The sequence below is a fragment of the Balaenoptera ricei genome, chromosome 6 (genome assembly GCF_028023285.1).
Source record: "Balaenoptera ricei isolate mBalRic1 chromosome 6, mBalRic1.hap2, whole genome shotgun sequence".
Classification (NCBI taxonomy): domain Eukaryota; kingdom Metazoa; phylum Chordata; class Mammalia; order Artiodactyla; family Balaenopteridae; genus Balaenoptera; species Balaenoptera ricei.
In genome coordinates, this window is record NC_082644.1 from 99,888,536 (window position 1) to 99,912,851 (window position 24,316).

General features: G+C 45.5%; 1 protein-coding gene across 1 annotated transcript; it reads right to left on the reverse strand.

Moving 5' to 3' along the window:
• Nucleotides 1–6,593: 6,593 nt before the first annotated feature.
• Nucleotides 6,594–13,474, reverse strand: C6H9orf152 (chromosome 6 C9orf152 homolog). Its single transcript, XM_059925284.1, has 2 exons — nt 12,572–13,474; nt 6,594–8,736 (listed from the first exon to the last, which is right to left on the reverse strand). The coding sequence occupies exons 1-2, from the start codon at nt 12,762–12,764 to the stop codon at nt 8,225–8,227; spliced, it is 705 nt and encodes a 234-aa protein (XP_059781267.1). The 5' UTR covers nt 12,765–13,474; the 3' UTR covers nt 6,594–8,224.
• Nucleotides 13,475–24,316: the final 10,842 nt, after the last annotated feature.

The following is a 24,316-nucleotide window of genomic DNA, read 5'->3' on the forward strand; positions in this document are numbered from 1 at the left end:
GGTCTTTGTAAGCCCCTGCCTCTTTCTCTACCTTGGAACACTCTTTTGGGGTTACCCGAATCAGTCTCCCAAACTGCAATTCTTAAGACCCTATATAAACCCTTTTCTTATTTGCAGGCTCCTGCATTATTATTATTATTATTATTATTATTTTTTTTGGTTGACACTCAGGACCCGCCAACCACAAAAGTACCTGCATTTCTTAGGAAGGGAAGCAGCTCCTGCCCTGGGAGATTTGCTAACCTGGATCTGGACTTGATATTGATTTTGAGGGCTGGCTTAGGCTCATCTTACAAACACTTGGAGTTTGGGTTGGCAGAAGATGCAGTTTTGCCACCACCAGCTTTTTCCTGCATCTATTGGGTTGGCCAAAAAAAGTTTGGGTTTTCTGTAACATCTTATAGAAAAACCCAAATGAATCTTTTTGGCCAACCCAATATTTCTCGGCCAGGACAAAGGGGTTGACATGCTGTCCAGTCTTGATTATCGTCCTGGACTTGGGAATTCAGGGGGTGGATTCATCAGAGAACAGACAAAGGGGAGACAAAAGGATTACTAATACATGGTGGGTGTATCATCTTTCTGGATGGAAGTTGAGGGAAAAACAATGTAATTGCCGCAAATCCAAGGCCAAGACATAATATTAAAAGTTCAGTCCCTTGAACACTGTGTCTAGGCAGCGTATTATTCATTAGCTGTGGGACAAACACAATTGCAGCCGGTAAAAGACTTTAGGAATTTATATGCAGATGGAAAAAATTGAAGGTGGTGAACTGGGTCTTTCTCAACAATAAGGAAGTGACCTAAAGGGCTGTTTTTGCAGAGTAGGGATAACCAATGCCTCAAAGGCTGGGGAAAGGTTAGTTTTAGGAAGAGTATTTAGAAAAAGTCAAACAGTTCTCTCTGGCCTCCAGATGGAAGCACCAGTTTCACCATCAGCCCTGGAAAGGGGATTTCCCAGCTATGATGCTTACAGAAATAAGTGAAGGGGAAGGAGTCAGAAGGAGGTGGTTTAACATAGTAGTGTTAAAAGATAAACTCTTAAAATGTTTAATGTGCCTTTGTTTATTTGAGCAAAAATCGATTCCAATCAAGCTGCACCAAACCGGAAATGGTTAGGAACACTCCATCAACAGGAGCTGGGGAGAGACTTTTATAGGGAAGACTCCAAAGCAAAGTAAGGCAATTGGCTATAGCTTAAAGCCTAGTTGGCTGCTTGTGATTGGTTGCCCTTAGCTTTCATTCTGTAACCTTGAGGCATTGATGGGCATAGATTTTGGTTTGCTACCGCAGGCCAACCCGGCATTAGAGCCAGCTCCGACTAATGGCTTCCTTGTTTAACTGAATAGGAGTTAAGAGTTTAGAGTGTGGCTCTGCAGTGTGGCTGACTGAGTTTGCTTCTCCTTTTGCAATTTGCTAGCTTTGTCACCTTGAGCAAGTTACATAACCGTGTTAGAACTGTTGGCCTTCAATCTGGGGTACCCCACTCACAAGTTGAGATGCAGAGTTCTTAAATAGGACAGTCACCCCAAAGAAGAAGGATCTTCCCTCAGGAAGGACCTAATCCCAGAGGTACCACCAGAAAATATTTCTAATTTGTCCAGAAGCCGAAAGAATTTTCAGATGCCTCTCTCAAAACGCAAGAAAACCAAGTTAAAAAAAATTTTTTTTCAAAATAATATATAAGGTCGAAAAAGAGACCAGAAATCTTAGGTAGTGGTCATGGCAATGTCCCTGTGAGGCACTGTTTGTCACATGGTGGATTGGTGTGACATTCAGAGGCAGAACTTGACTCTAGCTCCAGAAGGAGGGGAGGAACTAGACTCTTAGCGCCCTTCCCTCCACCAACATCCTTAATCGGCCACAGTGGCAGAGCCTCTCTCCATATACACACAGAGGTGCTAACAAAGCCCTAATTGATTGGAGAGCAAGGGACCATGGAAGAAGCCCTCTTCCTAGCCAGTGGCTTAAATTGGGGTCAGCTGGTGCAGCAGGAGCGCTGGAGGCGCCTTCCGAGGAGCCTGAATGCTTACGGAGGGGGCCCGGAGGGACCCTCGGGCAGGATGCCGTATTTCCTGCATTTGTCTGGAATCCAGATACTGGGAAGTTCTGGATTAAAAAGTGGCTGGGGATTTTGGTATTTCTTTGCACCCAATCGACAGCTCAGCTTCTGGAGGGGAATTCTCCCTTCCCCCTGTGGATCTACTGTAAGATTAATTTCCTACTGAAAAGCAGAAGCAGAATCCTCTCACTTAGCTGAGACACAGTGAGGATGGTGATAGTCTCCTGTCTCTGCCTACAGCCCCGTTCAGTCTAGTACAGCCCGGAGGTGAGGTAGGGACAGGGGTTGTAGATTATTGAATAGCTACTACAATAGGAGAGGTGCGGTGCCCATGGAATCCTTCTTTTCCCCCAAATGGTGTCAGTAACCCACAGCTGAAAACCAGAGGCACAAAGAACCCCACGTTTTAAGAACTGCCGGATCTGTAGGTCAGCCACAGCCCCAAGAGCAGTGCTTCTCAAAGTGTGTTCCCCAGACCAGCAACATCGGCATCACCCGGGACCCCGTTAGAAATGCACATTCTTGCCCTGCCCCTTCACAACTGCTGAGTGGGAAGCTGAGGGGATGGGGATCAGCCATCAGTGGTTTAACAAGCCCTCCAGGTGATTCTGATGTCCGCCCACATTTGAGAAGCTGGAGATGGCTGGGAGGCAAATGCTATTTTGACGGAATGGGCATGACCCTTTTTCTTCAGGGATACGAGGCTGGCAGGAGGCTGCCCTTGGGACTGATAGTCTCTCCTTGACCAAACTCTAGCTAGGCTCCTCTGAGTCCTTTCTCTCTGACTAGCCCTCAACCTAGAAGACTAGAGCCAACATGAACACGGTTTCTAATAGGTCAAGGCAGCATCCCCAGGATGACCCAAGCCCCCCCTTAAAGTGCCTGCCTGCGAAATCACAACAATGCCAAAAGAATTTACTCTTTTGTTCCAGCCAACACCTGAAGGAAGATAGGCTCCCTGTCTCCTAGTCTCTGTGGGAGGGTAGGAACCTAATTTTGATAGGTACCAGTTAGCAAACCCGGATGGGTTTCACATGGACCAATCCCACCTTTCCTACTTTCTGTAATTTTCATCTCCCTGACTTCTGAGTCCCTACTTGCCTCCCTCCCTACTCCCCCATTCTCCCTTTAAAACACACAGTCACCTCTGTACAAATGGAAGTTTTCAGCTCCCTATTGCAGTAGTATGCTAGTGATGAAAATCTGTGCTTACCACTTTAAGTAGTGTCCCACTTTGTTGATCTTTGACAGGACATTCAATATTTGTATAGAGGCCATTCCCTCTTCCCCTATCCATGAGGTGAACACAAGAAGGAGAGGCAGGAAGGTCAAAGAGGTTTTTTTTTTAAGTTGGTAGTATTTGCAAGAAAGGGGGCGGGGCAACACATTATCCCCCAATTGGATGATTGCTTGGCAAGTAGGCTTGCCCCAAGAGATGAGGAGAGACCTCAGTGGGAAAATGTCAGTATAGAACCACCAGGAAGATAAGGTGTTAAGGGTAATCTCGGCACATAGGTGCAGAAAATACCCCCGTCGCTGTCCACAGGCCTAAGTTGGGCCAGCAGAGGGCAGATGAGACGGTGGCTACGGACGAAGAGAGATGGACCTCTGATGCAATTGTGGGGGACGGCTGTCTGCACAGCCAGGCATAACCATTCTCACAAGGGACCCCCAAGGCAAAGGGAACTACTGCAGTGGAGTTTCTCGTCTGCAGGAGCCCGTGGGGGACACCGCCTGTCCACACCGAGCCTGCAGACCCTCAGCGAGGTCAGTGTGAACGGTCAAGGCCAAAGAGACCAAAACTACGCCACAGCCAGTCCACACAAGCTCTCTGTGTCCTTCTAGCCTAAAGCCAAAAGGGGGTGCCGCACAGAAGGGGGAGGGGTGTGTGAGCAAGAAGACCACGCCCCCCCCTCTAATTTTTTTTTTTTTTTTTTTTTTTCCGGCTGTGTTGGGTCTTTGTTGCTGTGCGTGGGCTTTCTCTAGTTGCGGCGAGCGGGGGCTACTCTTCGTTGTGGTGCGCAGGCTTCTCACTGCGGTGGCTTCTCTTGTTGCAGAGCACGGGCTCTAGGCGTGTGGGCTCAGTAGTTGTAGCACACGGGCTTGGTTGCTCTGCGGCATGTGGGATCTTCCCGGACCAGGGCTCGAACCCGTGTCCCCTGCATTGGCAGGCGGATTCTTAACCACTGCGCCACCAGGGAAGCCCCCCTTCCTCTAATCTTAAAGGTATAAATCAAGGCTGTGCTTGGGGGTGGGGAGGTTGGTGGGATCTGACTTGAATATGCGAGACACTTTTAAATTCGAGTCGTTTCAAGTCTTAAGAACTGGGATGAAAGAGCTTTAATGATGGGGAGTACCTGATAAGTTAGGGAATCAGGCTGAGCTGGCATGAGGGGAGCCTGCCCCCTAGCAGGGATGGATTAGAATTGACAGCCAGGGACTTCCCTGGTGGTCCAGTGGTTAAGACTCCTTGCTCCCAACGCAGGAGGCCCCGGGTTCCAAACCTGGTCAGGGAACTAGATTCACATGATGCAGCTAAGAGCCCACATGCGCAATTAAAGGTCCCGCGTGCCACAACTAAGACCCGGTGCAGCCAAATAAATAAATATTAAAAAAAAAAGAATTGACAGCTAATGAGAAGGATCCTCCCTTCCTCAGCCCCACACCCCAGGGGCTATTATCGCCTCATTTTACAGCTGGGGAATCTGTGGCTCTGAGAGTTAAGTAACTCAGCTCAGGTCAGGTTTACCAATGGCAGTGCCGAGATTGGAGCCCATATGCACCTATCTCCAAGCCCAGCAAGACGGCAGCCCTGTGGGCGAGTCCTCACTGTGGGCTGGAAGGCTGGGTGACCCTAAGGTAAGCTGCCAGAGGCAGGATTTACAATGTGATCTGGTTATTCTCTAGTTTAGGAAAACCTTCTTCTGCCAACCCTGGGGAGAGTGTGGGAAAAGAAGGTTAGCTCCAGTCCTGACTGTCAGGGGAGACAAAATCAGAGTGGGTGGCGTGACAGCCCAGACATAATCTGAGCCCTTTGCCCCACAGGTTTGACCATCCGTGGGTTGGGAGAAGCATGTGAGTGTGGTTGAGAAACAGAGATTGCTCTGGTCTAATGCTCCTGGCAGAAGCAGCCTTGTGGGAAGGGAGTGGAAAGATTCAAAACCAGCCTTCCTCTTGCCCCTCTCCCTTCAAGCTCTACCACAGGGAACACTTAATCCTCAGCTCCACCCCAGGCACGAGAATGACCCCATCCCAGGAGAAGGCCATGCCTCTGGGGCAAAGACACTCTCAGCCTTGGTAGCTGTGAGTTGGCTCTGACTTGAACTGGCCTGCCCTTGGCTGAAAAGTTTTCCCATATCCGGCATTGCCTTTTGGACTCTGGCCTCTTAAACCAGTGCTTCAGGAAAAGCACCTCCAGACAGAAGAATGTGGACTCTAGAAAATGGGGATTTGTAGAAGGTTTGCAGTTAGGGGAGTGACCTGGGCAAAGTCTTGCACTGTCTCTTGCCTCTGAGGTCTGAGACTCCACATCCCGGGCTCCCCTTCTCTCCTGGTCACTCCTCTTCAGTGTCCCTCACTGTCTCCTCCTCCCTGACCCCACCTCTTCTGAGTAAGGATTAGAAAAATCCTTAGAGATTTTTCAACTAAGTAAATAGGGAGTTTTCAGGACTCATTCTGGACCCAGTCTTCTCTCTACTCTCTGCATAGGTGAATCCATCCTTTCTCATTCTAAGTACCTCTACATACTCATGACACTTCAATTCTTATGTCTAGCCCAGAACTCTAGTCTCATTTATCCACTTGCCTATTTGATATCTTTATTGATGTGTCTCTGAGCACCTCAAACTCAGTATCCTTCAAACTGAACTTGTAATTTTCCTTCAGTAAATCGTATTGTTTCTATCTCCAAAGTATACATATATCAAATGTATCTACTTTTTTCTCCTTCTTCTGTTCCCATTCTTTTTTTTTTTTTTTTTAAAACATCTTTATTGGAGTATAATTGCTTTGCAGTGGTGTGTTAGTTTCTGTTTTATAACAAAGTGAATCAGCTATACATATACATATATCCCCATATCTCCTCCCTCTTGCGTCTCCCTCCCACCCTCCCTATCCCACCCCTCTAGGTGTTCACAAAGCACCATTCTGCTCCCACTCTTGCTTGAGCTAACAACATCTTTCCCACTGAACTTCCCCTGGCCGTAATTTCCCCTGACATTGCCTCTTAACATGACCATCCACTCATTCTCCATAGAACAACCAGAGTCATCTGGTTAAACTGCAAATCCAATCATTTTGGTCTCATATGTAAATCCCTTAATGGCTACTTATTGTATTCAGAATAAAATTTAATATTGTACTATGATCTGGCCCCTCTCTACCTGTGTTAGCCATTAGTTCTGCTCATCCATATTTCCATTCCTTCTCTCCTTGTGGGCACATGAAATGAAATGAATGCACTTCCTCATACCCTTGAAGTGGAGATATGCCCATGTTACTTGCTTTGGACAATGAAACATAAGCAAAGTGATTTGAGAGCCAGTATGTGACTTTTAATGCACTTTCTTCTGCTACAGTGATTAGGGAAACCAGTATTGATGTGGTGGTGCCACAAGATTGAAGCAGCTTGAATTGTTAGTAATAATGTAGGAGAGCTGCCCTGGAAGTTTGCCCAAATCCACAGTGGAATTTTCATGAGTGGGAAAAAAAAAGCTTCTGTGTGAGGTTTGGGAGTTGTTTGTTACTCAGCAAAACATAGCCTATCCTGATTGATACACTGTAGAAAGAGGAGTTACTTGTGGGAAGCCTCTTTAAAACAAAAGCAAAGGAAAAGTTTTTTCAGAAAATTTCCTTGTTTTTCTTTTTTTTTTTTTCCCTTGTTTTTCATTAGACTATTTAAAAAAATTAACAACTAGCTCTTATTAATTATTCACAAAAGGAATCACAATGAATCCCCAAATTGGAGGGAAGTTCGGGGTGGCCCAAGGAGAAGGCACATACATATTTTGGCAGGAAATGACACTCCTAGGTAACATCTCTCAATGTGGGTGGGCAAGACTGGATCACCATGGGGACAAAAGGAAGATGTAGGTAAAACTTTACAGAGAGAGAATCTGGCATGAGGAAAAGTCACTTTAGGTGTGTTTATTAAAGTTAAACATTAACCAGGTAAGATAATTTCTTCCCCACCACCCAAGTAATACCTGCTTCACTTTGTCTTTGGTTTAAAATATACCAGGAAGTATCTGAATGATTCAAATTTGGCTGAAAAGGGAGCAATTTCTGAGGAACACATACTTTCCAAGCAGGAACATTTCTTTATCTTCTTCTTTCAGGCTTCTATTACTATACATCTTCAATGATGGGCAGTGTTTAATTTGGGGAGAGAGAGAGAGAGATTGAAGAAGGGAAGAAGAGAGCAAATAGGAAAAAAGGAAGGGAGGGAGGGAGGAAGGAAGGAAGGAAAGGACAGAGAGAGAAGGATGAAAGGAAATAAATCTATAATGAGACTGGAATGTGCAGTCTCAATGAGAGGGGAGAGATGACCAACCCTTCCTAAAGACACTTAAACACACAGAACAGTAGGTGGCATTGTTTTGACCCTTTTTACCCAGGGTGACCATACTTTGGGAGGCTCAAGCTAAAATGGTGTGGTCACTACCAATGAATGTAGAGACTTGTAAGTGAGCTGGCCTCCAGGCATAGTGACCAGAAAAAGGAAATTCTCAGAGCCCCTCTTCTCCAGAACATGTGAGAAATCCTCAGAAGTTACTGAAAACAAGATTGCCCACGCCTGTCGACTCTAGGGCACTGCAAAGGCATCCACTGGCTAGGGTCTCTGTTTTATGTTTCAAAATTCTCTAGTTCTAAGGACTGAGTCGATGTCCATAGCAATGTCTTCTTATGTAAGCAGAATGGGGCTGCACTGATCAGACAACACTCTTTCATCCTGAGCTGTGAGCAGTCTGGTCTGGGCAATCTCTCTCTTTTTTTTTGAAGGGCAAGACTACGTGCCCACTGCAAAGTTCATGTCCCACAGCCCCGACGATTGATGTAGTCCAGTTCTGCTCCCAGGTAGAGGCCCTAGCTGTGCCTCTGCCTCCTAAGTTCTTAGGCGAGGCCATAGATGGCCTCAAGGTTGAGACCTTTGAGTAGAAAGCTTCAGGCTGGGCCATATAAGCCCAGGTTCCGGGCCGCCTGGGAGATCCTGGGAGTTTTCCTCTGGGGAAATGGATAGTGAGCTGGTTTTCCAGACCTGTGTGGCTTCTTTATGGAAGGAGGGCCCTGAGTGCCAATGTTTAAGCCAGATCCCACTGCCTTTGTTTGGGTATTGCCCACTTGACATTCATGCTGGGCTGCCTCTGGGATCGTGCTTCCTTGCTGAGTCATCTGAGTGTCTTCAAACAAGCCTGGGAGCCTTTGCTCAGACCCCATGAACTTGTCCTTGTGCTTTACTTGATGACTGGTTTCCTGGTGGAAGGTTTGGACCAAGCGGTGCATCTCTAGGTGCATGTGCCATGGAGACTCGGGGGCCTGGAGACAGCCTCTGTCAGCCTCCTCCAGCATCTCCTCTGCCTCAGGATCCGCCTCTTCTAGGGACAGTGAATGCCTTCTCTCCTTGTTAATCCAAACAGCACTGACCATGGCCTCAGCAAGAGCAGGCATGTTCCCTCCTGAGAAAGCAAGGCACCAGCAGGGTCACCACTGCAAAGTACATGGGTGGCTCTCATTCTGGGGGTCTCAGAGCTTTCAAGCTGAAGGAAGGCCATGCCAAATACATTAAGGAGGCCAGGTACCCAATTCACTGCATTATCTCTCTCTAACACACACACACACACACACACACACACACATTCATGCACAATTATTCATTTATTCAACAAATATTTATTAGGCCCTTATAATGTGCCAGGCATTATTTATTCTAGGTCTTGGGAATACAGTAATGAACACTGAGACAAAATCTACCTCTTCATGATGTGGTCTAGTGGAGTAGAAAAGAATAAGCAAATAAACATACTATAATAAAAGTTTCTGGTGGTAATCAATGCTATGGAAAAAAACATTCGAGTGTGATAGAATTTAATAGGAGATCAGTTTTTGACTGCAGTGAGGGAGTGAACCCTAGGAAGATCTAGGGAACTCGTATTTCAGACTAAAAGAATAACGGGAACCAAGGGCACAATATGTGTTCACCCACGTGTGTGATTCACATACACTGGCCAGTGGAAAGGGTTATTCTTAACTTACAGGGTTTTGTGTTGTGGGATTCTGATAATGGGTTTAGCACCCAAGGCAGAGGAGAGGGGAACTGTGTTTTGAGGCAGCTCCTTTTGGAGGACTGGTCTTTATCTTTCGGAACCATAGCCACTGTTCTGGGAACATGTTTGCAGCACCTACTGCTTCCCTGAACTGGCTTCAGGGATGAGAAGGCAGACCGATGTCTTTCTTCCTTCTCAGGGACATCTTTTTACCACCTTGTGGAACATGATAGTTTCTTGTCAACTCTTGGTGGCATTGAGGATTGGAGAAATGACTGAAAGCCATTTTCCTATAGAAAGGAGACCTGTGGCCAGCCTGGAATTCCCTCTGAAATGTAGTGAAGCTCCCTTGAGCATTCTGACATTTGTCCCTGCTGGAGGCCCCTAGGTGACAGAGTACATGGTGTGAGAGGAGAGATGGTGTTGAAGGAATAAAGCCAGAAGGAAGCCCTTGAATTCTAGTGCTACGAATCCAGAACACCTGACACTGCATTTCTAGAACCTAAATACATTCCATAACACTAAGGATGAAGAAAGCTAATTCCAGAGGGCTTCCTTCCATTAATCAGCTCCCAGAGTACCTGCCCTTCCAGATACAACCCAGTGTCTTAAGACCCTGAAATCTAGTTTTAGTGGGAGCCAATGTCAATGGCCACTCAGTCTTCCTGAGTCTCTGCTATGCTGGACACAGAGGATCCCTAAATTCCCTCTACTTGCTTGGCTTCATGGCATTAATATCTCCTGGTTTTCTCCTATCATTTAAGAAAAATGAACTGTGGTAAGACACACACAACATACAATTTACCGTCTTAGCCATTTTGAAGTGTACAGTTCAATAGTGTTAAGTCCATTCACATTGTTGTGCAACCGATCTCCAGAACTTTTTCATCTTTCCCAAACTGACACTATACCCATTAAACAACTCTTCATCTCCCCCACCCTGGCAACCACCATTCCACTTTCTGTCTCTGTGAATTTGACTACTCCAGGTACCTCATATGAGTAGATCATTACAGCACTTGTCTTTTTGTGACTGGCTTATTTCACTTAGCATAATATCCTCAGGGTTCATGTAGGTTCATCCAAGATTCAGCATGTGTGAATTTCCTTTTTCGGGCTAACATTCATCTGCTACCATTTTGACTGCTATCTTCCCTGACTTCTTTTCCTCTGCTTGTCCCTTCAATATTTGAGTATTGTAGAACTCTAATTGTCATCCCAGCCTCTTATCAATTTACACATTGGTCCTCCACAATTTTATCCATGCCCATGGCTTCAACTACTACCAATATGTTGATGACCCCAAATCTATATCTCCAGCCCACATTTCTCTCCTGAGATCCAGGCTGGTTGGAAGTTTTACAGACAACTCCCTCAAATGCAGCATATTCACAAAGAAATTCATCTCCTCCTAATCAGAAATCTTTTTCTCCTATATTCTGTATCTCAGTGAATGGTACCACCATCCAGCCTGTTGCTAATGTGCAGGCAAAATTGCTTTTTTGCCCCCTCCCCCAGCATCACTGTCACCTCATTTTTGTAATCTTGCTCTGATTTCTCCCTGGAGAACCACCTTATTCCTCACGCCCGGTCCAAGTGCTTCAAGTGTGCTTCTAACTCACACTCGTGTGACATAACGATCTGGTCCTCAGCCAATTAGCACAGAAAACCCTAAGGAGCTTTATACATGTTAATTTATTTAGTTCCCACCGCAACCCTCTACTTTGGGGACTACCGTTTTTCCCAGCTGAAAGAGGAGGAAGCTGAGTCACAGAGTAATTTACATGACTTGTTCAAAGCTGCACAGAGCAAGTCAGTGGCAGAGCTGGCACTCAGGTTCAGACCCTTCTCTGGAGACCAAGTACAGGAACACTCCATCAGACAGCACACTACTTCTCACAGTTAGAGCAAGAATGTGGACTTGCAAACTGCTAGAAATGCCCTGAAAGATTCTGACTGAGCCTGCGGGTGAGAAGTCTTCCCTGGGGAAACAGAGCCTGAGCGCTCCCCCTTGCATTAACCTGTTGTAACTCATGATGTAACTCATATGTGGTGACGACGGAGGAGGGAGGTTTGAGTTGTAGGATGCAGGAGAAAGGGGCAGCGGGGAGGGATGGGCAGGGGTGGTGAATTCTACGTGGCACGCTGAGTTTGAGATGTCTTTGGGGGCATACCCATCACATGGATGTGTGAGTCTGAACCACAGGTGTGTTAAATCTGCTTTCGTTTGATACGAGTTTAATTAATGCTTGCTGAGTAACTGAATGAATTAATACCTTTGAGGATGGAATAAGGCTTTAGGAAACTGCCAGCTTCTGCCCTGCGGAGAGAGGGGGCTATTTGGCTGTACCAGTTCAGTTCAAATGGACCCCACTCATTGGCAACAGCCCAAGTTGTGAGAGATGGGTGCCTTTAGCCCAAGGCAGTGCCCTTCCTGTCCCAGACAGTGAGGACCCTCTGGCCCCTGATTCCTTCCCAGACTTGCCTAGAGCGGGGTGGGCTGCTCAGTGAGTCCTGAACTGTATAAATAGCCACAGAAATTCCCAGAGCACAGCCTTGACCTTTCAGGGGGTCTTCCTACCTCTCTTGACTTGCCCTCCCGGTTAGAGGATGAAGGGCTGGGATTTGACAATCGCTTGCTTCCTGAGCCCTGTGCTCCTAACTTCCTCCTGGAATAAATCTGAGCTCCCAAAGGGAGGCGGCTTCTCCCCTGGAGGCGGGGCTTCTGTGTCTCAGCGCCCCTCCCCAGCTGCTGTTCGAGGGGGTACAGAGCTCGCTTGGTGAGCCTGGGTGCCTCCTGGGTCCCTGAGCCCTGCGTTTCCTCTGGCCAGTGCCCAAGCTGTTGGGAACATCACGTGTCCTCTCTCCCTGGAACCAGTTTCTCTGGTTCACAAGAGGTGCCTGGGTGAGACCCAACCAGGAAGCACAGCTCCCATCTCCCCACCTGGGCTGGCAGAGGGGCCAAGCCCGGCTCACCAGGCAGACCAGTTGCGCAAGATCAGAACCTAAGAGCAGAGGCCAGGGACAGCGCGCTCCCTGCCAGCTGCCTGCTTGAGGCCCCAGCGGAACGGCCCTGCACCGGCCTCCCTGTTCTGACTCTGCCTCTGGCCAGCCCGCCTCCCTGCTCTTCCCCACCAGGAGGCCAGCAGAGCCCTGGCCCTGCGCTGCCCACATCTCAGCCGCCCATTCTGCCCGCAGCCAGGCCCTCGTGCCTTCCCTTCTGCCCCCAGCACCTGCCCAGCCCTACCTTTCGGGAGCAGCAGCACGTGGGCCTGGGCCTTCTGTTGTCGTCTCAGGCCTTCATACCGGGCTCGCAGGAGCTGGGTGCCGAGCAGGGCCCCTTCCCCCGGGGCCTGGGTCCCAGAGGCGTCGGCCATGAAGGGAGACCCCAGCTGCCAGAAGTGGGGCAGGGCAGGGCACGGGCAGGGCAACCCCTTCATCTGGATCCGGATCCGGGAGCAAAGCAAACACTGATGGGCGGGGCTGGGGGGGAGGTGGTAGGGCTCAGGGAGAGGAGGGGGGAGAGGGAAGTGAGGAGGAAGGTGGAACGATCAGGAGAAGAGCAAGGGAGGGAGAGTGAGAAATTGGGGGAAGGAGAAGGGTGGGAGCGGGCGGTAAGGAGAAGGAAAAGTTGGAGGGGGAGGAGGGAAGGAAGGGATGCAAAGAGGGGATGAAGAATGGAGGAAGGAGGTGATAGCCACGGGGGATGAATGGGGGGAGAGAAGAGTGAGCACGGGGTTGGGGGGCAGCAGGAGGAGGAAGGGGGCAGGGAGTGAATGAAAGTGAGAAATCGATGGGCAGGGAGTGAGGGCCGGAGCAGGGGACAGAGAGAAGGACAAGCACGGCTTCTCAGAGTCCTTTCGGGGTCCAAGGAGTGTCCTATTCCAGGTCCTTCACTGCTTGATCCTAAAGTGTAGAATACGACTCCAGGAGCTACAGTGAAGCCTCCTGTTTCCTGGCAGAGCTGGAGCTAGTGCTGGGGGATGCCAAGTGCCCGCCTTGGTTCACACCCCTTGGACTGGAACCTGGGTGCTTGTCAGCAAAGCTGCCTGTTTGGTTGGCAGTTGGAAAAGGAGCTGGAGCCTCAGGAATATGCACCAGCATCCGGGCAGAGGGAGACCCAGTAGCAAAGGTACCCCTGAGACGTCCACTCACCACCCAGTGTGCAACTCAGGAGAAAGCCCAGCCCCAAAGTCACTGCGGGGACAGAGCCAGGCGAGCCCTGGCCTCTAGCCAGCCCCACCTCTTTGACATTTGACGTAGGCTCTGTGGTCTCAGCATTTTCCAACCAGTTAAGCTGGTGTTTATCTTACCCACAGCTACGTGCGCTCTCCCCTCTGCTTGCTAGCCCCACCATGTCTACAACCGCTTTGAATCCTAAACCCTCTCTCTTACACCAGCTTCGGCCTGTTCTAGCTCCATTTGGCGGATTAAGTTTTCTATCTTCTTCTAACATAATTACCCAATTACCCAAAATACCTACAGAGGCAGTGGAAACAGTAGTAGCTGAATTTAGGAGACATTTTGGAGAATAACTGGATGGTATTTAGCCATAAGACATTGGATGAGAGATGGAGGGTGAAAATCTGTTGGATGGTATACGCCGTATACATATATGCTATATACTTTGTTGGGTGGCATGTGCTGCTGTAATAAGGTACCACAAATTGGTTGGCTTAAACAACAGAAATTCATTGTCTTAGAGTTCTGAAGGCTGCAAGTCCAAGATCAAGGTGTCAGCAAGGTTCGTTCCTTCTGGGCATTGCAGAGGGAATGTGCTCCATGCCTCTCACTTTGTTTCTGGTGGTTTGCTAGCAACCTTTGGCTTTCCCTGGCTTGTAAAAGCATCACCTGATCTTTGCCTTTTTTTTTTTTTTTTTTTTTTTTTTAAAGATTGATTGATTGATTGATTGATTACTATGTTGGGTCTTCGTTTCTGTGCGAGGGCTTCCTGTAGTTGTGGCAAGCGGGGGCTACTCTTCATCGCGGTGCGCGGGCCTCTCACTGTTGTGGCCTCTCTTGTTGCAGAGCACAGGCTGCAGACGCGCAGGCTCAGTAGTTGTGGCTCACGGGCCCAGCTGCTCCGCGGCATGTGGGATCTTCCCAGGCCAGGGCGCGAACCCGTGTCCGCTGCATTAGCAGGCAGACTCTCAACCACTGCGCCACCAAGGAAGCCCCAGATCTTTGCCTTTATATTCACATGGTGTTCTCCCCATGTGCATGTCTCTGTGCCCAAATTTCCCCGTTTTATAAGGACACTGGTCATATTGGATTAGGATCCACTCTAATGACCTCATCTTAAGTCAACTATTTATATCTGCAATGATCCTATTTCCAAACAAGGTCACATATGAGGTACTAGGGTTAGGACTTCAACATATGGATTTGGGGGGAGGGGGACACAATTTAACCCATATCAGGTAGAGAAATGGTAGCTCCATTCACAGAGATGGCACAGGAGAGGAGCAGATTGGGGCAAGGGAGAGGAGGAGGGATTAATTTTAGATGTTATGTTTGAGGTACCTATGACCGTTGGGTCATCAGGAGGGAGTTAGAAGCTTGGTACAGAGAGGCAGATGTTATTGCTTGTGAAAATGATACAGTTCATTATTGGAAAAATTTTATCATTAGACAGTCACACATATAGAGAATTGAGAGATGGTCCAAAGTTGCTTTCTTTTCCCTTTTCAGCCACCATTAGCTTGTTCAAGTTCATGTTTAATGGGCAGAAGAGAGGTCTCCTCCATGCACTTCTAATTTTCTTCTTTCTCCTGTCTTGTCCCAGCATCTAACTTCTTTCTCTTGGCATCTGGTCCATCATTATGTTCTTACTACTGAGAGACGGGATGAATGGTCTAGGCTAGTGGGGCTTCTACAAGACTAGTTTTTAACATAACTTCTGTGCCACTATTTAAAAAAAAAAGTCTCACTGTCTTCCCCCCACCTCCTCAAGACCTCTGCAGTTATCCTGGCTTGGGTTGGGTAGGGCTCCATCAGTGGGAGGGTATATACTCCAGGAAGAGGGTTATGAAGGTGAAAGTGTTCACCCTACTGTATAAAAATGGAAGTCTTCAGTCCATATGTGGCAGCTGAAGTCTCAGAATTGAATGAAATTTCCAGTTTAGGAGGATATTTCAAGATACCAAGCTCTAGGAAGACCAATATTTAAGGGGCAGGCAGAAGTAAGAAGGTAATGTTGAGAACAAAAGAAGTGAAATCAAAATGATAGGAGGAGAAACAGTGAAGAGGGGCATCCCAGACTGTAAGGAAGGAAAGAAATGTCGCAAAAGAGCCAGACTGGCCAAAAAGGGGGAGACAGAATCTCTTGATTACCTTCCTGCCCTATAGAATAGTATCTGAGAAATATACGCAAAAGACTGCTTCTCAATCTGGCTACACATTCAGACCACCTTGGGAGTTGTATTTATTTATTTATTTATTATTTTTAAATTAATTTCTTTTTGGGCTGTGTTGGGTTTTCGTTGCTCGGCGTGGGCTTTCTCTACTTGCGGCAAGTGGGGGCTACTCTTCGTTGCGGTGCATGGGCTTCTCATTGCGGTGGCTTCTCTTGTTGTAGAGCATGGGCTCTAGGTGCGTGGGCTTCAGTATTTGTGGCACGCAGGCTCAGTAGTTGTGGCCCATGGGCTCAAGAGTGCAGGCTCTGTAGTTGTGGCGCACAGGCTTAGTTGTTCTGCGACCTGTGGGATCTTCCCGGACCAGAGCTCGAACCCATGTCCCCTGCGTTAGCAGGCGGATTCTTAACCACTGCACCACCAGGGAAGTCCCACCTTGGGAGTTTTAAAAGAAACACCCATGCTTGAGTGCCTCCCCTAAATATTCTGATTCATGTAGTCTGGGGTGGTATCTGGAGATTGGTATGTGTCTAACGTTCTCCACTGCTCTAGAAAGCCAGCTGCCCAGATTTCTGAGTCCCTGGGTCTCTGGGTGAGAGACAAATGGTGGGAAATAGCCCAAGCTTCTTCATCCTTTTTTTATCAGGGAGCGTCTCTAGCATGAGCTGAAGACAATAGGGACCCCTCCATTCTAGTCCAGTTGCACCTGCCATCAAATTGGACTCAATTTCTACTATATTTGACATTTATTTATCAATCTTCATCTTTTAATATTGATAGTTATCCCTCTCTATGGTTGTATCTTTGTAGGTGTTCCGATGAGAATTAGGAGAGGCTACCAACTGCTGGTTGCCTGCCTTTTGGAAGCTTAAATTCCTTCTTTAGTTCCTCTCTCTCTTTTAATACCCAAATCTTAAATCTATTTGGAATTGATTTTAGTGTGAGAGTTTCAGATAAAGCATGAATCTAGTTATTTTTCTTCCAAAGAATTGTCCAGTTGCACAATACCACTTACTGAATAAACTTCCCTTTCCCTATGTTGCAATAACAGTAATAATACTGTAAGAAATAAGTTTGCTCAGGGTTCAAGACACCAGAAAGGGATGAGATGCCCTGTTATTTGAAGAAATATTTTCTTTTTTCCATATGATTTAAACTGTACTGAACCTGAAAATGAAAGTCTGTGTTGAGAGGTAAGCATGTGTTTAATCTAACAGGGTCAGTAAAGAAAGGAACCACTTTCCCTGCAGCTCTCATGGGAGCTTATAGTAAAGGAAATTAGACCTAGAGGATCCAAGTCCACTCTTGTTCAAGGGACCCAGCTCTTCTATAAGACTTGGATGACAAAGGTGTCACTTAATCACTAGGGCACTATTCCAGAGAGAATCACTCAGACTGGAGGCACTATAAAGGCCAGTCATTGGTGGACAGAGATTCAGAGACTTGAAGAAGCCAGTATGGGAGATGGTTTGCGAGCCAAAGGCCAGGAGAGCCAGGTGTATGTGGGGATGGGTGATCAACAGGAGTGGATCCTGTCCTGGTGAAGGACTTAAGTTTTGAGTTCTTTCCACTGGAGACTCCAGGGAAAGCTTAAGATACCCTGATCTTTAGCTTTTCCTCTTCTCAGTAATAATTTCACTCTGAAATTATCCCACCTCTACAGCTTAGTGATGTAGCCTTAGAAAGACCAAAAGGTCAAGATGGTGAGGGATGGGAGGCCTTCCTGGGATGTCTTCTTGCTGGTTCCAGTGAGGAGGGGCCTCATCCTGTTAAGTAGACTGTGACTTGGGGTTCCATGTGGACAGTGTCCACAGGAGAGCCAGGTGTGATGGGAAAGGACTCAGGATGTCGAAGAGTGCTCCAGGGCAGACAGACTCCTAAGTTCAAGGTTCTCGGCCTTATGGAATGAGAGAGATTCCTCTCTGAAAAAGGCAAGTATGTGCCAGACCTGTGAAAACAATAGTTTCATTCATTGAGCCCAGACAACTGTGGGCCAGGTATGTGCTAATCACTCCATGTATATAATCAATTTTTTTTTGTGGTAAAATGTACATAATATGAAATTCACCATTTGAACCATTTTAAGAGTACAATTCAGTGGCATTGAGGAGATTCACAATGTTGTACAACCATCACCACTATCTATTTTCAGAACCCTTCATTGTCCCAAACAGAAACTCCGAACCCGTTAAACAATAACCCTTCATTCCTTTCCACCCCCCCAACCCCCAGTTCCTGGTAACCTCTATTCTACTTTGTCTCTATGAATTTGCCTACTTTTGGTACTTCATGTAAGTGGAATCATACAATATTTTTCCCTTTGTGTCTGGATTATTTCTCTTAGCATGATGTTTTCAAGGTTCATCCATGTTGGAGCATGTATCAGTACGTCATTCCTTTTTATGGATGAATAATATTCTATGGTATGAGTATAACACATTTTGTTTATCCATTTGTCCATTGATAGACATTTGGCTTGTTTCCATATTTTGGCTATTGTGAATAATACTGCTATGAAAATGGGTACAGAAGTATTTGTGTGAATCCTTGCTTTCAATTCTTTTGGATGTATATCTAGGAGTGGAATTGCTAGATCATATGTTAAGTCTATGTTTAACTTTTTGAAGAACTTGTATGTAATCAAATTTAATCCCCCTTGAGAACAATGTGAGAGAGGCAACATTATTATCCTTTCTCCTTCACCTTTTATATTGAATTCATCTCTAGCCCAGGTAGTTCCAGCTCTGAAATATATCCCAAACCCGTACGCTTATCTGCACTTCCCCCCGGCACCATCTTGGTCTCAGTTGTTCTTGTTTCTTTCTCCAAGACCACTGCAACAGCCTCCTAACTGGCTCCCTGCTTCTATACCGTGCTCTCCCATTTATTCTCTTCTCAGTGATCAGTGTTCTCCTGAAGGCCCAAGGCAAATTGACTTACACCTTCCCCCTAGTTAAAATCCTTCAGTGGCTTCCCAACGCCCTCAAACTAGCATTCAAGTCTTTCTCATGGCCTATGAGGTTGTGCATGTCCTGGGTCTGTCTCACCACACCAGTCTCCTGGTTGACTTTCCTCTTGCTCCCTACATTCTAGACCAGATTTCCTACAAATACATTACAGGTGTGCCCAAGATTGAGACCCACAGACCCCAGGGCAGGTGCCTCCAGCCACAAAGAGCTCATCCACTTACTCCAATGGCCCATACAAAGAGTATCATCTTCTAGGTGGGCCACAGTGTGAACAAGGGGAGAAAGTTCTCTTGCCATGTTAGCCTTCTCTCATTTTCTTGAATGCCCCCGACGTCTGTTCCTCTTTGGAGCTTTGCTATGTGCTGAGAGCTTTGCTCTCTCCATCTTCTAAAATACTCCTTTGCTTACCCTCATCTCCGTCCCCATTTTCATGGCATGCTCACCATTTGCAGCACCTGCTTCTTTCCTAGCTAACTTGCAATCAACTTCAATTTTCAGTTTAAGAGAAGGCTTAAGAGTTAGGAGCATAGACTATGGAACCAGACTATGTGGGTTTGTATCCTATCTTCCCTACTCTTGGCAGTGTGCCTTTGGGCCAGCTACTTAACTTCACTGTGTTTGCAGGTAAACCAATTCCCAAAGACAGGGAGGCAGTATGAGCTGAGTAAACAACCGAAACAAACTTCGCCTAGCATCCTCTCCACAGACTAGGCTTTGTGGCAGTATTGCACCTGGATTCATTTAATCTGCACAGTAATTATATGTGGTTAGGTGCCATGTTATTATCGTCATCATTTCCATTTTCCAGTTGGGGAACTTGAGGCTTGGTGAGGGTAAATGACTTACTGGTAAGTGGCTGAGCCAAGATCAAGACTTTCCAATTCCACACACTCAAACCTCAGACCATCATTGCTCTATTTCAGTTGTATACAGAGTAATACATTGGAATGTCATTTGCCTGGGAACAGTGAAGTCCTGCCCTCCAGTATTGTCAGGATCCAGTTGTAGTCAACAGATCCCACTCTGGCTAAGTCAAGCAGAAAGAGATTTCACATGAGGAATTGGGTGCTTATAAGATGGCTAGAAAAGCAGAAAGAGTAATTTTAGCCCTCCAAACCACTCTACCCTTGTAACAAATTATGTTTTCCAAGGACGGCATAAACAATATCTTCCATCCTACGTGCTCTTTTGCAATTGAGTTTGCCACTCCCTCATCAAGAGATGGAGTCTGTATCTTCACCCTCATGAACCTGGATTGGTTGTGTGACATCATTTGACCAACAGAGTGTGGTAGAAGTGATGCTATGCCTGTTCTTGTCATAACTCTTAGCTTCTGGTGACTTTGGCTTCCTGCTTTTTGGAATGCTTGCCCTTGGGTGCTCCTTCTCTAAGCCCAAAGACCATGCTGTGGGCATCCCGAGCAACATGGAGAAGCTGCATAAGCTGCATGTAGGTGCTTCAGTCAACATTGCCAGGTGAACTCCCAGCCAATAGCCAGTATCAACTGCCAGCCATGTGAGTGAGCCCCCTGGACATCCAGCCGAGTCGAGCCTTCAGATAACTGCAGCCCAGCCAACATCTAAATGTAATTTCATGAGAGACCCCAATGGAGAATTGCTTACCTGAGCCCAGTAAATGCATGAGTAATAATATTAAGTAGTTGTTTTAATTCACTAAGTTTGGGGATGGTTCATGACACAGCAATAGATAACCAGAGCAATCCTGACTCTGAATATGTTATCACTGTTGCTCAAACTACTGAATTGGGAAAACACCTGCTAAATTAGGAAGCTGCCAGGACAACTTCTAGACTTCAAGTCACACCATCTCTTCCATGAACCACACTTACAAAATGGATGCATGCATTCTGCCTCTCTGCCAATAAAAATTCTTGAAAATGCATCTGATTGGTGGAACCCAAAGCACCTATACTAGGTGAAGAGAATCCTAGCTGCAAGGAAATCTTGGAAATGTAGTTGTTTCAAAGCTTCCCAGGCTTTGTAAGATAACAGAGGACTGAAATGGATGTTGAGAAAAGCAATCCACAGTATGAGCCACCCATCGTTATTCCTAAATGACTAAGCAATTTCAAGACTCAAGGAAATACAAAGAATGCTTTTTAAATGTATGTTGCATAATTCAGACTCTCTTTTCACCCAAGATATCTTTTGCATTCATTATTCCATAGACCACTGGGGCACAGTTCATCACACTAGATTATTACAGTGTTCAAAGAAATCTTATCAGTATCTGAGTATTTATATCCCTCTGGGAGTTTTTTAAAAATCTTTGCTGTCTTTCTAGTAAATACAAAGAGCAGTTGAAACAAATGATAGTGCTTTGATGCTAGGTTATATTTTAACCAAAAGAATGTAGTCGTCTTGGTAGGGTTCACCAAAATATTCACTGGAATATTTTACAGTCTTCAAGTACTGGTAAAATTTATTTTTTAATTTGTATTTTTTATTGAGGTAAAACTCACATAACATAAAACTCATATTTTAAACTTTTTAAAAATGAACAATTCAGTGGCATTTAGTACATTCACAGTGTTGTACAACCATTACCTCTATCTAGTTACAAAACATTTCATCACCCCAAACAGAAACCCCATACCCACTGAGTTACTCTCCCTTCCCCTGTATCCCTATTTCCTCCCAATCACTAAACTGCTTTCTGTCTCTAAGGATTCTCCTCTTCTGGATATTTCATGAAAATGGAACCATACAATATGTATGGTGCCTGGCTTCTTTCATTCAGCATAATGTTTTCAAAGTCCATCTATGTTGTAGCCTGTATCAGCACTTCATTCCTTTTATGGTTGAACAATATTCCATTGTATGAATACATCACTTTTGTTTATCCATTCATCTGTTGATGGACATTTTGGCTATTGTGAATAGCACTATTTTGAATAAGTATTGCTATGAATATCAGTGTACAGGTTTTTCTTTGAATAGCTCTTTTCAGTCCCTTTGGGTACTCTACCTAGGAGTAGAATCGCTGAGTCATATGGTTGTAGCATGTTGTTTTCATTGCAAAACTTCCTTGGCTGAAACTGTGCTGCATTTTTTTTTAACCTGTTGAAATGATGCTTTAATACTGTCTAAAACTATCTCCAATAAAAACAATACACTCAACTCCTGTATTCTCTCCTGAAAGAGAAAGCTCAGTTCAAGATTTGTCACAGCAATACACTTTCAGTTTAGAACTCTTATTGTTTTAGATATTTACAATCTTCACAAAGTACATAATCGTATACTGAAATTTTGCCATATCTTTAGAATATAGTATTTGGGGCAAGGGGAAATACAGTTTTTAAAGTTAGAACCTAAGTCATTGTTAACATTTAAGTCAATGGCTTTATTAAGTTTATATACATTTCTAAAAGAACAAAGTACAAAACCAGATTGGCTTATTTCTTCAGCAGTTTACTAATTCCACCTTTCACCATTAAACAAAAACACTTTGATAGTTAAAGTTCTCGTTGATCAACTGCTTGTGAGGACTATTCCTTCTTAAGATTATTCTGTAAAGCTACATCCTAATTAGAATGGTATTGGCATTCAAATGCAACCAACTGAATTTTATGAATGACACTACTTTTTTAAAAAAATATTTATTGAGCACCTCTTTTTAAAAATAAATTTATTTATTTTTGGCTGCGTTGGGTCTTCGCTGCTGCGTGCGGGCTTCTCTTGTTGCAGAGCATGGGCTCCGGGTGTGCGGGCTTCAGTAGTTGTGACACACAGGCTCGGCAGCCGTGGTGCACGTGCCCAGTGCTCTGCGGCATGTGGGATCCTCCCAGACCAGGGCTCGAACCTGCGTCCCCTGCATTAGCAGGTGGACTCCCAACCACTGCACCACCAGGGAAGCCCTACTTTGCATTGGGTCTTCGTTGCTGCGTGCGGGCTTTCTCTAATTGCAGCAAGTGGGGGCTACTCCTCGTTGCAGTGCGCGGACTTCTCATTGCAGTGGCTTCTCTTGTTGCAGAGCACGGGCTCTAGGTGTGCAGGCTTCAGTAGTTGTGGCTCATGGGTTCAAGAGCGAAGGCTCAGCAGTTGTGGCTCACGGGCTTAGTTGCTCCGCGCATGTGAGATCTTCCCGGACCAGGGCTCGAACCCGTGTCCCCTGCATTGGCAGGCGGATTCTTAACCACTGCGCCACCAGGGAAGTCCCCCGACACTACTTTTGAGTGTACTAACAAGTGTTTAGAACAGTGTGCTTTTGAGGATTGCTTATTTTTAATTCACATATTGAAATCTTGAACCACAAAAACAATGATGATGAGGAAAAAAAAAATTCCAGAGCTATCTGGCTTCACAATGGTTATGGCAGAAAAGTATAGTCAGCAGTTTCTTCCCAAATGAAAAGGTCATCAGTGGGGAAGAAAAACGTTTGAAGGGTATCTTCAGTGGAATTTGGAACTTCCCTCACCTATCTTAGCAACTGCCTCCTATAGCAAGTTGCCTTGTGAAAGCGCCTCTCATATAAAAGAATAAAAGAATAAGTTCCTTTAGAAAGGCTACAATGGAGAGAGGACTAACTAGGCCAGTGTTAGAAAATCTACATCTGTCTTCGAGATCCTGAGCAGACCTCAGCAGCTTCCTCTTCTGCATTGCAAGAGGGCTGCACTGTCTGACACAACTTCCGGCTCTAACTATGTTTTCATCAAAGGCCACCAAGGAAGGAAACATGCCTTTTTACCTCATAACATGAAGGCATTTTTATAACTATTTTATGTATTGGTTTTATCTTCAGTTTAGTTCAGCAGTATTCTACGTGAAACACCCAGTGCACCTCATATGTTACAAATATTCAAAAAACACAAGCTTGGTGATGACGATTCAAAAGAAGTCATATCCAAGTAACTGATGTGAAGAGACTCAGAAAATAAATCATTTGAGAATATTCTTTATGCCTTTAAAACAAAAAAATAGGTATAATTTTATTTCAAGAAAGTATTTAGCATTTAAAGTGGAGAATGACTAATTGGTAGTGCTGGCATTTATTTTCTTTTCACATTGAAACTTGGAAAACAAGGTTATAAGTTAAACTCAACCTCTTTATTATAAAAGTCTTTATTTAGTCACCTAAGTTTATTTTTACAACAAAGCACTTTTAATGTAATTTAAAACACACATACTTTGATTGAAGAGTGACTGTAAATGGATCCAGTTTTCTTCCAGCTGTGATGACAACTTCGTCATTTCTTCTAGAAGTACAGGCTCTGAAGGAAGCATTTTAAGGTGAACTTTAAAAACAACGCAAGCTATGCCTGGGCTGGCTGTTCTGCCCATGTTTTCCTCTAAGAGTTTTATAGTGTCTGCCCTTACACTTAGATCTTTAATCCATTTTCAGTTTATTTTTGTGTATGGTGTTAGAAGTGTTCTAATTTCATTCTTTTACATGTAGCTGTCCAGTTTTCCCAGCGCCACTTATTGAAGAGGCTGTCTTTTCTCCATTGTATACTCTTGCCTCCTTTATCAAAGAAAAGGTGACAATATGTGTGTGGGTTTATCTCTGGGCTTTCTATCCTGTTCCATTGATATCTATTTCTGTTTTTGTGCCAGTACCATACTGTCTTGATTACTGTAGCTTTGTAGTATAGTCTGAAGTCAGGAGCCTGATTCCTCCAGCTCCGTTTTTCTTTCTCAAGATTGCTTTGGC

Coding starts and splice junctions, on each gene's coding strand:
- C6H9orf152 (XM_059925284.1), bottom strand. CDS start 12,764: ATGAAGGGGTTGCCCTGCCCGTGCCCTGCCCTGCCCCACTTCTGGCAG. Junction 8,737..12,571: donor CGTGCTGCTGCTCCCGAAAG/GTAGGGCTGGGC, acceptor TTGCTTTCTCAG/GAGGGAACATGCCTGCTCTT.